Source organism: Heliangelus exortis, chromosome 18 (assembly GCF_036169615.1).
Source record: "Heliangelus exortis chromosome 18, bHelExo1.hap1, whole genome shotgun sequence".
Lineage (NCBI taxonomy): Eukaryota > Metazoa > Chordata > Aves > Apodiformes > Trochilidae > Heliangelus > Heliangelus exortis.
This window is the reverse complement of record NC_092439.1, coordinates 10,208,471-10,225,431: the sequence shown is the minus strand read 5'-3', so window position 1 is coordinate 10,225,431 and position 16,961 is coordinate 10,208,471. Positions and strand designations below refer to the sequence as shown.

General features: G+C 40.5%; 1 protein-coding gene and 1 long non-coding RNA gene across 3 annotated transcripts in view; one reads left to right on the top strand and one right to left on the bottom strand.

Moving 5' to 3' along the window:
• Positions 1 to 6,424, bottom strand: part of PDE3B (phosphodiesterase 3B) — a 59,757-nt gene extending 53,333 nt beyond the window's left edge. For both annotated transcript variants that reach the window (XM_071762343.1, XM_071762344.1), the window contains exon 1: positions 4,969 to 6,424. In XM_071762343.1, coding sequence (XP_071618444.1) covers positions 4,969 to 5,997 — 1,029 coding nt within the window. In that variant the 5' untranslated portion in view covers positions 5,998 to 6,424. The remainder of the gene's footprint in view (positions 1 to 4,968) is intronic.
• A 380-nt stretch (positions 6,425 to 6,804) lies between these two features.
• On the top strand, positions 6,805 to 10,628 carry LOC139804770 (uncharacterized). Its single transcript, XR_011729526.1, has 2 exons — positions 6,805 to 6,835; positions 9,238 to 10,628. It is a non-coding gene; the product is annotated as an uncharacterized lncRNA (long non-coding RNA).
• The last annotated feature ends 6,333 nt before the right edge of the window (positions 10,629 to 16,961 follow it).

The window sequence follows — 16,961 nt, the reverse complement described above, 5'->3', positions numbered from 1 at the left end:
GAATACACTGCTAGAAAACCACAGTGTAGAGACTGTCATCTTTGCTGTTCTAGAAACTCTCCTCATTTTTCCTCTCATCTCTACAATTTTCTTTCCAAAGTTTAAAGTGTCTTCTTAGTCCAAGTTAGTACTTTACCCAATTTACCCCGTTTCTTTTAACACACTCAATAATGCAGTTCTTGGAACCTTCTCTTCCAGCTTCCTCCACTTCTTTTCTACTGGCATTCTGGTCACTCCTGTAATAAGCCCCCCTCACCTTCCTCTTAATTTCTCCATCATTTCCACAGCAGCTTTCTTTGACCTCCTTCCTTTCTCCTTTTACATTTTCTTTCCAGGAAACACACCTGCAGGAACAGTCAGCCCACTTTGCTACAGTTATGACTTAAAGACACATTTCCCTGCTTTTATTGTACTTTTTCTGTCCAGAATGTGAACTGCCATCAAGTTAAGCTTCAAGTTAACTTAGCTAACAGAGTTCTCAACTGCACTCAGTGTCCCTTATAGCATCATTTGTCACCCTCTCTGAATGTCTGTATGGTCCTGCTGGTCGCTTTGCCAGAGGATACCATCTTAAACTCTGACCTCTCTATGGTCAGACCATGTTAAAATCATCTTTTCTTTCTGGTATGGTACTTCAAGAATATCACCAGCCAGAAACAATGCAACTCTACTCATCTGAAATACAGATTCAAAAACAGTTTTCAAAGTCTGTTGCTTTGGTGATGTATTCCTTCTCTTTCTATGTTCCCCACACTTCGTTGCATCCCACTCAACCTGATCATATTCACAGCTCAACACACCCATAATTCTACCCTGATTTTCCTCACAATACAAAAAATAATACCCCAAGAGATATGAACATTCAGTCAACACAGAAAAAAATCTTGACGTGCAGGTACACTTGTGGTACAGTTATTGTAACCACTAGAGGAAAATTTAAAATTTCAAAAAGCTAATTTGTCAAATACACAGCAAGAAGAGCAACATTGGCTGCAATCAACAGGCAAAGGGCTCAATATTTCTAGGCTGCAAACAGCATCTGAATTTAACAATTTTAACACACTGTAAATGACATGTTAACAGCTTCTGCAGTAGCAAGTCTGTATCCTGAGTACTTAAGAACAAAATATAACTTGCTTCACAAAAAGGTAACAGGCACAGATATAAATTGTCTAAGCAAATAAGGAATTACATTAATTTCAAGCTGCACAAATACTTCATGCTCTTGAAATCAAGCCCTGATGTTCCTAAGGTAATGCATCAAAGCTATGAGATAGCCTGGGAGAAAAGTGGCAGTCAATGCAACAGCTTAACCACATGACAATTCTTCCTGGAATTAACAGAGTGCTACATGAATGCAGTCTTTATCCATGAAATATTCCAGTCTTCCTACATGTTTGAACCAAGTCAGTTAGCTAGAAAAAGTATCAGGTCTGTTTGCAGACCATTTCTGACACATGTCCTATATACTTAATTAGAATGGCCAATTCTTTACCAAGGGAAAAATATGAATTCTAGAAATCAGATTTTATTTTGGGATCCTGAGAAGTTCCTATGTATGAGTACCTACACATCACTATTTGCTCTCACACATAAGCTTACCATCATGTTAAAGAAAAAAAAATTCTCTTCTACAGTATATTTTAGGACACGGCATCTTTACAAGACCTGCAACACTGGCAAGCACCTTTTAAATTCCCAATTCTGACTTGACTTGAATGGAAAAAGGAAAAAAAAAATTCTAAATGCGGCAGTCAATGAAGATACTTATACCAGTAGTGGTAGGTACAGCTAACAAACTAACATTAAATTTACACATGCAACCAAAATATCATCTGCACAAAATTTGTAATACCAATCAATACTGCAGTCATACTGCTAATAAGTAATTCACCTCTAGGTCCAAGATTAATACTGAAAAAAGAACACAAAAAAAACTGTTTACTGCAAAAAATCATATTAGATTCTGTGAGCAGAGGTGTCAATATAATAGAATTAAGGAAAGACATTGCATTTTCATATTTTAGCCTTAATTTTAGTCATTGCACTTCCTTCTATGTATATTCATGTATTTTGATACTGGCATCTAAGTACACTCACATAAAAATTTAAAGATATAGCCTACTCAAGACTTTCCTCCCACCTCAAATTATATTGCTAGCTACATGGACTGTAGAAAAGCCACACACAGCATAAATTTGTAGACTTTTGTGGCTAAAGTAAGCATGGATACTTATATAAAATGTACGAATGAAAACAATATAATTTTATGAGTCATTATAGTTGCCAGATCTGTTCAAATACAGAAAGCAATAATCTAAATATCTGTCATATAGATTGGTTAAATTAGAAAGCATCTACAGGATCATGATCACAGGGCCTCTTTCCAATTCTGTCCCAGAAAACAGTAATGTCTGCATCCAGTTCCAAAATGCACATGCTACTGGTTGCACGTACCTTGAAGTGCAACATAGAATTGTTGACTTGAGCTCATTAATAAAAAATAGTTAACATAATTATTTTGTCCTCTATTTAATTAGAAAGAGTCAGGCATAATTCCAAATAAACAACTAACTGAAAATTTAAGGTCGATACTAGCATTCCCTATTTTCCTCAAAGAGGAAAAATCTACCTTTGCCTTTTTTGTTCCCAAGTGCCTCAGCTTCCAGAGGTTCATACAAACCACTACATATAAAAAGGTTCATTACAGTCACACCAGATACAGCTGATTGAATCACAATAGCATTTTAGTTCTCATTCAAAGTATTTGAGTTGTGGTGGACCTGCAGCACATTTGTTGTTCTCCACTGATCTTCTTCACAATGCTCATTAAACTCAGTATCTTAAAAATATTAATATTGGAAGAGAATCACTGTATATTTTATAAATATCTGCAAAACATGCAATCAGGCCTTAAAGCAAATTCACATAATAAATACTCTCTGAAAAGCATTATGTGCATCCATTCCTTCTGTTTTAAGGAAACAATATAAAAGCCTTGTAGTGCTTATTCAAATAAAGTCACACATTATTGGCCTATTTGTCCCCTCAGTATTGATATTTTCTCAGCTCTGCAATATCTGATCTCTCTCCAAGTCAGTCAAAAGTTCAGAGGGTTTAACCAGTGTTATCCTTATAAAACTGCATATAAAATACTGCACATAGCAGTTTTTACTTGTCAAGCCCATTTAAACTGTGCTCAATAAAGCACACATACTTATTGTAAAGTATAATAGAGTAGCAGGAAAATAAAAAACTTCAGATCTCTTTGTTGTTTCTGTTCACTTCTAGTGATAGAAAAGATATCAAATTCTGGAAGTCTACCAAACAGTTACATTTTATTATGAACACATATGATTTAAGTACTGCCAATAAATTCTATGTATTTTATTATGGCTGACATTTATGATGTTACTTAAAGAATAATAAACACCTTAATTTGAAATATGCACATGCTTTTGGGAACTGAACCAAATATCAAAGGAAGCATTTAGTAACTTGCCTAGGAACAAATATCTTCCATAATCTAGAAAGGTTAATGAAAGATGTTATCACATTTTCCTGAGTTTTCTGTACTGCAGATGAATGTGACAGAAAAAGAAAGCATTTACTATCCAGAAGGGAACAGAGAAAGTCAATTATTGCATAATATTCCCTACCTTTTAACTGCTGGTGCATGATTTTAATATTTGTTTCATAGTATGCATTAGATAATTTAAAACTTACTGGATACTAATCCAGTATATTTCCACTGTGTTTCTGAAGCCTGTCTTCTGAAGCACACTTGGATCCTAAACCTTCTGTGCAGAAACAATTGGCACTGTACTACTCTATTGTGAAAATACAGGGAAATAAGTGCTTGAAAACTACTCCACCGTTTCAGATTCATCTCATGTTTTCTCAGAACCCTTTCACAGTCAGTCACAAGAAGTATATTACGAATATATGTCAAAGCAAAATTAGAAAACTTCATTTAGCATCCATGAATTTCAAGCACACCAGCAGTAGATGGGGGGATTCTGCAGCAGCAATCACTTCCCAGAAGCTGTCCACTGCAGGTTTATTAAGTACACTTCCCTTATTCTCCCTCCTATAACGGGCTCATAATCCACTTGCAGCACCCTCGGGCCAGTTCCACTGGCAACACAGCTCCATGTTCCTGCAGTTCACGTGCAAGTTCTCAAAAATAAACAAACTCTCCACTCACCCGGGGGTTTGCGCTACAAAAAACAAGACTCATCAAAAAGTTTTCCGGAGGTAGAAACCAACAGAGTTCCATTCAAGAAAACTTAGCGTTTCGGGCATCACTCCAGACTCTACTGAACAGTTCTCTCTTCATTAAAAAGAAGTTTCTTAAATCCCATCAACCCAAACCTCACGTTAACTTACGTGGAGCGAGGGACAGAGTGTAAGAGGGAGAGAGAAACAAGAGACTGTAACCTGAAAGGCAGAAGGAATGCTGGCACTGAAACAAAGCCAGCGTCAGATAAATAAAATAAATCCCTCAAAATCTGATTTTTCCTTAGCACTTGGCAATCATTTTGCCGATAGAAAGCGGGAAGAATCTAAAGTGCCGAGCAGCTAGAAAGCTGTGGTTTCTTTCTCTCCTAAAGTCTGCCAGAAGCGGAGGTGATGGGCTTTAGAAAAGAAGCAATCAAAATTACAAGGTAACTGATAGCTGAAGATGTTTGGCTTGGAGTTTTGTTTTAATCAGTAAGAACTACTTTTAATTTTTAAGATCGTAAAGAAAGCGAGACTCCTGTTCTATAACAAATAGAGTATTACGATATACCTTCTAACGAGTTACATCGATATTGAAGGACCGAGTTAAGAAGCCCGCAAAGGACTAACATTTCCCTAATAGGGTTTTGAGAGCAGACATCCAGCTCAGACACATCCAGCAGCCAGGAAAAGCGAGTGGCACGCATTCCTCAGAAAGTTTCTCCCTCTAATTTCAGAGAAACCTACCTGCTCTCTGGAAATGCAAGGCAACGAAGGTCTCCTAAACATTTTGCAGCTGCCATAGTAGCTGGCTGATGTTTCCCCTAAGGACACGCAGCTAGACCTCCTCCTGGGTTTGATCACAGGCACTTTTTCCTCCACGCTGGGAAGCCGTGGGTGGTGGTGATGCTGGTGGTGCGCTCCTCGGCTCTGAGCCGAGAAGATGCCGCGCTCCTCGCCACAGAGTGCCAGGAGGCAGCCTGCCACCCCCACCGAGATGGCCAGCAGCGGTCTGAGGGCTGGAGGCAGTGAGTGAAGGCCGGTGAGCGACACCAGCCATACCAGGCTGGAGAAGACCAAGACGAGGAGCCTCCGACGCAACTTCAGGGAGCTTTGCAGCAAGGTCAGCGCTGCCACCGAGGCCAGCATCGTGAGAAGCCTGCCTAGGACCATCTGCGGACCAGCGGGGGGCTGGGGCTCCTCTTCGTGCCCCTCCGCGGGCAGCAGCCACTGCAGCGCCACGAAGTCCCCCGAGTAGCAGCACACGGGAAGCGCCAGCAGCCACCAGCGGGTCGTGCCTCCGCCGTGCTCCCCGCGCCTGCCGCCGGCCAGGTAGCAGGTGAGGAAGAAGAAGGCACAGGCGATGCTGAAGAGGGGGCTGAGGCAGCGGGACAGGCACAGCAAGGCGTGCAGCAGCCGAGGGCTCCGCCAGCTGCTCCCGTCCAGCTGGCCCCCGGCGCTGCCCCGGCCGTGGAAGGCCAGGAGCGAGAGGACAACGGCGGCCAGGACGCCCAGGCTGAGCAGAGCCCGGCGGGGGTAGGAGGCGGCGGTGGCAGGGAACAGAAGCAGAGAGAGGAAGCTTTTCGGGGGGTCCTGCCTGAGAGGGGTCGCGCAGCTCTTCACGTAGCCGTTCCGCAAGCTCTCCGGGCTGCCGCCGCCGAGGAGCGCCAGAGGGGCAGCCGCCCCGGCGCCGTCCGGCTGCTGGCAGTGCTGCGGGAGTTTGCCGAGTCCGTGGTGGGAGGCGGCCGCGCCGGCGGCTTCTCTCTCTTCCCTCATGGTGGTCGGGGACGCGACAGGGGGAAGGAAGGAGGAGAAGCGCGGGTCGCGCTAGCTCCGGTCCGGCCGCGTCTTCCTCATGTCCTCAGGAGAGAGGCGCCGGGCTGAGCTGCCGCTTCTCCTCCGCGGGCAGCGGCGTCCGCAGCATGGTGGGGAAAGACGGGAAAAAGAGAGAAAAGGTAAAAGTCTCGCTCGCTTTCCCCGAACGGACCGAACGCCAGGGACTCGCTGGCGCCTCCCAGCGTTCACCGGCAGCAGCGGCCGCTGGCGAAGCCCCGGCGGGGGAGGGAAAGAGGGCAGGAGAGAAGGAGGGAGGGAGGGAAGGAGGGAGGCGATGAGCGGCCCCGACCGCGCGGCGCGCGCGGAAGCCCCTGAGGGCGGCACGCGCCCCGGGAGCGGTTGCGCGCTCACAGCCACGCGCTAACGGCCGCACGGGAGCGGGGGCGGAGGCGCGCTCGAGCCCCACGCCTGGCGCGAGCCGCCGGCCCCGGGGTGGGGACCGGGCACGAACACGCGTGTGCACAGAGCAGCCGGCACCGCGGGACAGCGCGGGGGGACCGGGCCGAACCGAACCGAACCGGGCCGGTCTGCTCCTCGGGACGAGACCCTGCGTGCCCAAGAGGCCGCGCACTCCGCCCTCGCCCCCGCGCTGCAGCTGCGGGAAGGGACATCTGGTCAAGCGGCTTAGGGACAGAAACGCCGAGCCGGTTTCGCTTCCTTTCGTGTCGTTTGGTTGTGAGGCACCCCGGAAAAGTTGATAGTTCGGGCTTTAGAGCGTATCGAGTTGTGTTCCTTTTAAGGACCATCCCCCTTTTTCTGTTTTTTAAACACCTGAAAAGTAAGTATGGATTAGAGCCATTTCCTACCCTTTTTTTTTCTTTTTTTTTTTTTTTTTTCCGGTCTTCGCTAACTAAATTACAGCTGGGACCGCACTGCTCGACCAGGTTTGATTATTTGCACAGCTAATCCCTGTGGAATGGATCAAAATAGTACTTTTGGAGCAGCCTGTTAAAAGTGTTCAGTCTGCTCTAAGTGGAAATGGGCAGCTCGGGGAACTTTGGGAAAGCTTCTGCTCATTCATCCAGTTTGTTTCTGGAAGGGTAACTGCTCAGCACTTTTGAAACTGTAATTATAACTGGGCATCTTTACCTTATTAAATGTCCTCTGAGCTATGCTTCAGCGTATTATTATACTGCTTAAACTGATTTAGAAATCGGATGGGGTTGGTCGGTGGTTGCTCTTGCTGCTTGCTATTGAAAGGAGTTCTCAAAACGCCTTGGTGCCTCTGCCTGTGATTTGCTGCGTTTGAACAGCACTGAAGTAGCAGTTGCTTTGGGGAAGCTGTGGTGTTGCAGGAAATGATGCTGCAGGATATTGGCCTAAACGCTGGCAACCTGCAGAAACCATCCAGCATGATTACAGACAAAACATCCAATATGCAGTGACAAACGATGTAACTTCTGCACCTAGGAAAATGGAAAGAAGTAATGATCAAGGCAGATCAATTTGATGCAACTAATACCATCATACACCTTCCTCTCCTATGCCTTCCCAAAAATTCTGCCTTGGCTTGGTACACTCAGTACTGATGTGGTGCAATATGCTTGTTAGAAAGTTTTCAAAAGGGAAAATACTGTAAAGTTCCTCTGGGGGTTATAGTCTTACATTTACTTCCATTTGTATTTTAATGATATCGTTTGGACCACGCTTAAGTGTGTATGTGAATCTTTTCAAGACTGAGATGTATATCTTGCTATGATAGGTCCCTATTTGTTAACTCCCTTGAATTGAACTCTAAATTCATTCCAGAACTAATTAGACAGTACAGTCTTCATTAAACATCACAACTGAGTATGTCTGTAGCAGTGGCCACTAGGAAGTGCCTGGGGAAGAGTACAGTGGTAGGACAGCAGATGATCCCTTAATAACCTGAAAGCAACCAACATTTTTTTTCTTTTTTTCCTTTAAGTATGTAGGCTTTTGGCATCTGCAGGGTAGAGAGATCCTTGCTCAGTGCAGCTTGACCATGTATTGTGGGAAATGTGTTTTGGTGTTGGGTTTTTGTTTGTTTGTTTTGTTTTAAAGTTTCCTGCCTGTCCTAGTTGGTGATATTCTCATTTTGGTAGAAACAATGAGCAGTTGCTTTCTAGTCACCATCTCTCTTCAACTCATTATTTTATATCTCCTCTCAATCTTCTAATTTCCAAGGTGAAGACTTTGTCTGTTTTATTTTTTTACCTTACTATTAATATCTTTTTTTTTCTTTTCTTTTTTTTTTTTTCCCCTATGCTTTTACTATATGCTTTTGGGGATGAGGAGACCAGGAGTTACACACAATATTGAAGACACAAGAGCAGTCCAAATAGTGGTTTTCGTGTCATTATCCAGTTCTCTCCATATGATTCCTGCTGTTTATTTGTTTTGCTTTGTTAGGGAAATGAAAAAGCAGACAAACTGAGCATTGTTGAACATTGAACATTGAACAAACATTGAACGTTGTTTTAATAGCTTTAACTGTATAGGTCCCAGGATCTATTTTCTGATTATTAACATCTATTATCCAGCAGATTGTTTTATAGATAAGATATGATTTTTTTCTGAGCTTACGATATGGTTACTTACACTAAATTTCACCTGCCTGTGCAGTTGGAATTGTGAGGCTGAATGCAGATTCCCTCAGCCAGCTCTATTTTTAATACTGCCACTAATTCAGCAGCAACAGCATACTTCACCTTACTGTTTGTTTTTGAATAATTTATAATTAGTTAATCAGCTTTAATTTCAGTGGTATGTCAATGAAAAAAAACACCCTGAAGAAATATATACACAATTCATTAAAAAATGTAATGGGAATACAATAGTTCTTCAGTAGTATATCTGTTGCCTAACAAATACTCTTACCAGCATATTCCAGGCCCCTGTCCTGAGGCATTAAAAATCTAATAGTGAAAAATTTCAGTACAAAGAAAACTTTGGTTTACATCTGCCATAAATTAGAAGAGCATTAACTAAATTTCTCATTAACTAAATTCTTCATTACAAAAGAGAATAACTAGAAAGAACAGAGACTATAACCTAGACTCTCCTCACTCAATCATGGCATATTCTTTGGCCCATTTCTCTCTTTTTGTTTTTTACCCACACAGCCAGGATATATCTAAATCTTACCACATCTACTTGACTATTTCTATATTTTAACCATTCTTTTCTGGGTTCACTAATTATTATTTTTTTTTCCAGTAACATGACTATTGTCTACCCTACAGTGTTTATATCCACAGGATCAGCACTGTTCAAAATTGCTGTGGTTTGCACCTCTAAGTACTTTTATTGTCTCCTGCTCTTCAGACACAATCATAAACATTTGATTTACTCCTTCCTAATTTAGTCCTGTGATTCCAAACAGTTTATCACCACACTGACAATTTTTGCTTCATTTTACAACTTTGGACACCGTTGCCCAGCTCTTCACTTCAGAAAATCATTTTTTGCTTTCTCTCATACCAGCACAGAAAATCAAGTTCTAGGAAGTCATCTCTAAATTTCTCTTCAAGCCTTCCATAAAGTATTCATCAAAGTAATAATAACTGGATCCAGTAATTATTGTGTGTAATTGTCCCTCAACTGTAATTGTCCTTTTTACCTGGGGAGAGATTAACAACATGGTGCTTAACTTGAAAACTTTCATGGCGTAATAATTCAGGAAATTAGGAGACACATCAGTGCTTTCTCCATTGTTCTTTTTGTGTATTTCTGTGACAAAATTGTCCTAGATGTGGTCGGTAGCTTTCCCAAGGGCTGAACATAATCTTGGCCAAAATGCATTAGTTCTTTCTGAGATTCATTTTTAATAATGAGCTTAGATGTAATCAAGTTCTTTAAACAAAGTATCCTTTGAAATTGGAAACAAAAGAAATGTAAACCAGCTACATGGCTTAAATAGCTTGGCTTTCTAATCATAATCTGGGATCATTTGCATAGAAATTCTTGAGTATAATTGAAGAGTGTGTAAATTGATGCCTTGTTCAGGGAAAAATATTCTATTACCTGACTATTGGTGTAGTGTAGAATGTATGTAAAAAAAGAAAGAAAAAAAAAAAAGATGGTAACAGAGGGTGTATCTTGTGTTTGAGCTCCGACTGTATGTTACTGAATTTACTGCCTTTGTTTCATTCTATCCATGAGGAAGCTGATGTTTTTCATTATTTTTTCTTTGAACAATAGAGTTTGAGAAATTAATTTGTAAATTAATGTCAAGAGAGTTAAGGTGATGTTTGTGTGTTCCTCAACTTTATCAGTTTTACATATCAGCTATCAGTTTTACATGAGATGCTTTATTAAATTTAAAAATGGCATTATTACAGCCATTGTCAGTTAACAAAACAAAATAAAGCAAATCCCCCCCAAAGACACCCAAACTCTAGACAACAAACCTCCAGAAAACCCCATGCAAGTGCAGTTCCCTCAGGGAAATCAAAAGTCTTAAACTCAAATGAATGTTTGGATAAACACCAGCATCATCTGTTATCAAAGTCTGTATCCAAGTGTGTATTGTGGCAAACACTGTGGATTCTGTTTTGTAAAATGTAAAGAAACTTTCAGTAAATAATTTTTTCAATATGCAGTCTAAACCTTCCCTCTTGTCCTATTGCTTCTTACTTGGGAGATGAACACCCACCTACCTACCTACAACCTCCCCTCAGGTAGCTGTAGAGAGTGAGAAGCCTCCTTCTCTCCAGCCTCAAGTTCCCTCAGCTGCTGTCTATAAGACTTGAGCTCTAGACCTTTAACCACCTTTGTTGCCATTCACTGGATATGCTTGAGCACCTCAACATCCTTCTAGTGAGGGCCCAAAACTGAACTCATTATTTAAGGTGTGGCCTCACCAGTGCCGAGTACAGCAGCACAATTACTTCCCTGGTCCTGCTGGCTACATTATTTCTGATTTAAGCCAGGATGCTGTTGGTTTTCTTGGCCACCTGGGCACACTACACTGCTGGTTCACATTCAATGGTTGTCAACCAACCCACACTCTCAGGTCCTTTTCCTCTGGGCACCTTTCCAGCCACTGTCCCCCACGCCTGCGGTTGTTGTGACCCAGGTGCCAAACTTGGCACTGAGCCTTGTTGAATCTCAGTTTGCCTCAGCCCATTGACCCAGCCTGTCCTGTAAAGCCTTCCTACCCTCAAGCAGATCAACCTTCTGCTCTACTTGGTGTCATCTGAAAACTTCCTGAGGGTGCACTTTATCCCCCTGTCCAGATCATTGATAAAGCTATTAAAGAAAACCGGCCCCAGTGCTGAGGCCTCAGAAACACCACTTGTGACCAGCCAGCAGCTGGATTTAACTCCGTTCACCACAATTCTTTGGACCCAGCCATTCTGACAGGTTTTTACCCTGCAATGTGTATGCCCATCCATGCCATGGCCAGCCAGTTTCTCCAAGACAGTGCTCTGGGAAACAGTGTCAAAGACTTTACTAAAGTCTAGCTAGACAAAATCCACTGTGCCACCTTCTCTTAAGAGGAGATGGAATGACATTTGCTAAACATCACATTTGCTAACCCAGTCAACTGGAACTTTCCCTGATAGTCAAGGCTGCTAGAGATGATGGAAAGTGGCTTTGTGAGCACTTTCACCAGCTCCCCCATCACCCTTGGGAAGATCCCATCCAGCCCCATAGATTTGGGAGGGTCTAGGTGGTACAGCAGGTTGTTAACCATTTCCCCTTGGATTAGGGAAGCTTCATTTTGCTTCTCTGTCTTCCAGCTGAGGGAGCTTAATATCCAGAGAACAATTGGTTTTACTACTAAAGACTGAGGCAAAGAAGACATTAAGTACCTCAGCCTTTTCCTCATTTGTCACTATGTTTTCCCCTGCATTCAAAAAAGGATACAGATCCTCCTTAGCCCTCCTTTTGTGGCTAATGTAGAAATATTTTTAAATTGTATTTTACTGTAGAAGCCAGATTAATTTTGGATCTTCTATTTTCTCCCTGCAGAGCCTATCAACACTTTCATAGTCCTCCTGAGTAGCCTGTTCCCTTCTCCAAAGGCCATAAACTCTCCTTTTTTTTTTTTTTCCTGAATTCCAGCCAGTGCTCTCTGTTCAGCCAGGCTAAACAGGTCACAGTCTGCAGTCCCAAAGTCCAGGGTGGTATTTCTGCTGACCCCCTCCTTACTTCTCTGACAACCAAAAACTTTAATCATTTCACCACCACTATGCCCAAGAGGGCTTCACAAGCAACCAGACATAGTGGCAACTGAAGGATCCTGAGATGGAATTACTGAGGGAATAAAAAAAATACAGATAAAAAGAGGCTTCTCTTTTGACATGGTGTCAGTTTACTTGCAGTGGAGCTGTTGTTAACATGGTTGTCATGTCTGAGGGTGGGAGTGATACAGCTGCATCCCACATTAAGCAAATCAGTCATTTTCATAGGTAAGTCACAACATTTTGATCTTCATCATGTGGCAGCAAAGACCTGATTCATACAAATTACATCTTTAATCACAACTTTAATTTGTCAAAACCAGGCAAATGGCAAATAAAACTGGAAAAGGGTAGTGGAAAAAAAGTTTTTTTCTTGTATAATGTCTCCAGTGGATACAGTACTTGTCAGTTTAAAAAGTGTGGGTGATTCAACTAGAAAGATGGAGCTGCTGAGATATTCCATTGTTAATTGATATTTCCCATATCTGGCAAAGGGAAATATCTGTGTGATGACCTAACTGGGGCTCAGCAACAACAAACTTTGAGGAACAATCAGTGAGTAGCAGAAATATTGAATTAACCTAATGAAAATAACTCTTTAGAAAATAAACTACTACAAAACTTCAGGCTCTCTGCTTTTGTTTTTATTTTTTTGGGTTTTGGGTTGGTTTTTTTTTTTTTGGTGCCCCTATTTTTGTTTTTATTAAGAGAAGAAGCAGCATGCTGGCTTCTGGTACTTCAGATGCCTCTACTATATATTTTTTCAATCTATTTTCAGCTTCTGACATTTTTCCAATCTCAGTTCAGCCTCCTCATCTGAGCATTTTGGACCTTCTGAAGTGGACCAACATGTGGATCTCCAGATAAGCATGTAATTATGTGCACCTCTAGAGATTAAATGTATTTTGATCATACCCTAGCTCTCACTTTAAAAATGAAATTGTCAATATACAAGATTTTTAATATATATCAAGCAGGAGCTTTTGACACTGATGTGATTTCAATAGTCAGGTCATGTATCATCTCTGTATTCCTTCAAATAACAGTAATAATGTAACACTTCATATTACTTTACGGGAAGTTTAATGGAATTACATAACTCCTAAAATATTTTAATGAGATATATAATATACAGATTTAAAATAATAATTTGAGAAGGCATTCAAAAATTGCTCTTTTAAATAAATGGGGTTGTCTTCGGCTAAAGTTTTCCTTAAGGTACCACAAATTTCGTTGCTAATATCCTAATAAAAATAAATATAATGGGCTATCTAGTTCAACAAATAGCTGTCAAAATTCTGGCCTTATTAGAGATATTAGAGAACTGTGTAATTATGCATGGTACTGATTTTCTTACATGAGCTTAATTGGAGAACAGTGGGATAGTTTAATCTTTCTACAAAAAAAAAAAAAAAAAAAAAAAAAAAAATCAGGAATTTGTCCAATGTAAAGTTTCTGCCAGATTTTCCTTTTTCAAAGCTGATTATTTGAGTACAATTTGTCATCCTATAGTATAAGCAAAACTGAAGATTAAAAATAAAACAGAAAGTAGGTTACTTTCTTCATAGGTGGAGTCTCTCTATAAAAAGTTTACTTTATGCTGAATCATGTTTAATTATAAATTCTGCACCTTCATTGAAAAATCATTAAACTTAAGAATATGTGTTAATATTTCAGTGGCAATTCAGTCCTTAACTTGCTAATTGAAATTTCAGTCTGGAATTGAAATAGAGACATTTTATGGAATCTCATCATTAATAGTGCTACAGATTAATTTAAACTAGGGAGATGGTTTGGTTTTTCAGAGGAGTCTGACCTAACACATGAGCATCAGATGCATAAATATATTCTAAAAAAGATAAAAATCTGCCCAAGTCAGGTCATTTATTGAGAGGAAGAAGGGAAAGAAAAATTAGCTGAATCATTCACTCATCTTGTCTCTTGTCCATGTCTTTCAGATACCCATTTTATTGACCCTAAATCATTAAGACAGGTCCTTGTTAATTAGCATTCATTTAAATTCTGTTGAATTGCTAAAATTACATTATATTGTCAGCAGGCATAAAACAATCCAGAAAAGAAATTGTGCTGAGTTATACCTCTTCAGAGTCTGGCCAGTGTTTCAGCACATGCTTGAATATAATCTCAACCATTTTGTTTGGCTCTGCTATTTAATCCAGTTTTATGTATGAAACCCTTATAGGCCTTACAGTGTTCTGAAATTCATCATACTCAAAGCTTTCTTGTGGCAAGTAGTGTAAAAGCTTGGACCTTGAAGAAAACAGTATTTACATATTTGCTCTTTGTTTTGTTTGTAATTAAATAAAACTTAAACCTTTGACTTGAAGTATCCATCTGCAGGTGCCTGGATAATAGTGCTTTGAGAGAAAATATGTGGAAGTTTGTACAGTATTTTATCTCCTGGATAAATAAAAAAATATCTCTAATATTGAGCATCCAAAGATTATAATAAACTGTTCGATTTTATTATCTTAACTTCTAAAATGTTTGGAGATCAACTTGGCTTTACCATTCAAAGTATTGGCTGTCTAATTAGACAGTCTATGTAAGCAACCTCCAGAAAAAAGCACGGATATGTAAATGTAACTTCCTCCCACCCCACACAAAAAGTAGAAATGTAACAGAATCCTGTAACTGTATCTTTGTAACTATTTCTTCTGAAGAGTCAACATGGGATTTTAAAAATAGCAAAATTGTTCAATTAAACTGATTAGCTTATTAATGTGGAAGTCTTTTGTCATTCTAACCACAGAAGGAATTCATCTGAGTAAAAAAGCAGACAGGAATAGATTGGGGTAGGAGACAGAAATAATCCAGTTTAAAAATGATAAATTTATATGGCTTATGCCTGTCCTCTAAAACCTAAGCAAGGCACCAGCATTTCTTAAGTTAATTTTATTTTGATTAATTGTTATGTTCATCATACCTAACCTTAGCTTTTGATGTTGTCCAGGAAGCCACGACACACAGTGAGCCTTCCAATTTCAAAAAACTTGTCTCAGTAATCTTTCCTATTTCAGTACTTATTTAGCTAGAAGTTACTTCTCTTCCCCATATATTACAAAAGGACAATTGAGCGTTTGTAATCAATACTGCATATAATTGCAGTAATTTATCAGCCTGCTCTTAGCATCTTAGCTGAAGCTCCTGCTTCTTCCCACCACTCCCAGCTCATGGAAGGCAGTGCCCATCACCTGCTTTGGGCTTCCCACAGCTCAGCCTGGATTCACCACATTAGAAACTGCAAAGCACATCACCTGGAGACTTGAAATGCTTTTGTAAATCTGATGAGTTTTCTGCTTTTGTCTCCCCTGTACCGTATAATGATGCATCCTGGTTATTTACAAACATTGAGGCATTGTGTTTAGTTGTCAAAAGCAAACAAACTGAGCGTAAAGCGGCCTCGGTTGCACAAGATCAGGTAACAGATAAATGGCCAGATCACTCACCTCAGCTATTTTTGTGCTCAAAACTAGTCCTGACCTTTAGACATAATGTTACAGTAAAAGGAGGATGAACAATTGGATGTGAAAATGTATTTAAATATTTACAAGTTGTTCTTTTTTGTCAGGTGATGTTCTTCAGGAGTAAGAATAAATAGCTTTTGGAAAGTACTGCTAATCTCTGTGGGGTTTGCCCAAGCAGCAAAGACTAGTCCAGAATAAAAAGCCTCTCTGCCCTATTTATAACAACATCTGAATTGACTATGTAAGCAAAATGAGATAATGCTATAGAAATTTTACAAATTCCAAAGCTAGATAATGCAAATGCACTAACTTAAGTTGATTAAATTTTATGTGCTTATAAGGTTATAAGAATCAGCCATGTGCACCTATTGCATCTTTTCTTACAACGAAAGAACAATAATTGACACAGGAAACCAAAAGCAACACAATAAGAAGGGTTGTTTGGGTGCTTTGGAGTTTTTGTGTTTTAATTAATAACGATCTGAGAATGGGACACAGAAATAGGTTTTTCCAGAGCTGATTAATGAAACCCAGAAGTTTACATTGTGTTATCTTTGCCCTTATGCTCAACTAGTAATAATTAGGTAGCAATGACTGATGCTTAAGGAAACAAACTCAAACACTGTATCAGTGAAACCTCCACCTAACAGTGGGTCAGCCCTGTCACCCTCCTGGCAAATGAAGATGTCAGCCCTGCCCATGACACTGCCTGGTTTTCAGAGAGCCCTAACACAGGCTGCTGCCACTGAGCTATCATGTTAAGGAAGAGATCTCGCTCTAGTCTGGATCTTCACCTCCTCTCCAGACTTTGTAAGTACTTTCCAAGGCTCCTTTTTCTGAGAACTTCTGAGTTACTTGCATACCATAAAAGACTGGACTCTTCAGCCTCACTTGAGTTCTACATTTGGAACTACCTTTTGTGCTTCTTAAACTATATTCACAAGATCTTTGACCATCTGGTGACCTTTATCAGATTACCATCCAAAGATTTTTGCCAGAAGCTTGACACTCCAGTTATTGAGGGTCATATGTCATCTAGAACAATCCTGCAAGCCTCAATTGACGCAGTAGGGACAGCAATTTGTGCTTTCACCTCCTCCTTATTTCTTAGGCAATTTTCTTGGCTTTTGTGTTTCCAGGGAGAATAAAACAATTATAAAGAAAGATATTCTTTAGCATCCGTTCCAAAGGAGCATTACACACCACAGAGGGGTGTGAGTTGGAACAGCATATCAGAAGCAACCAGAAGTGGTACAAATAGCTA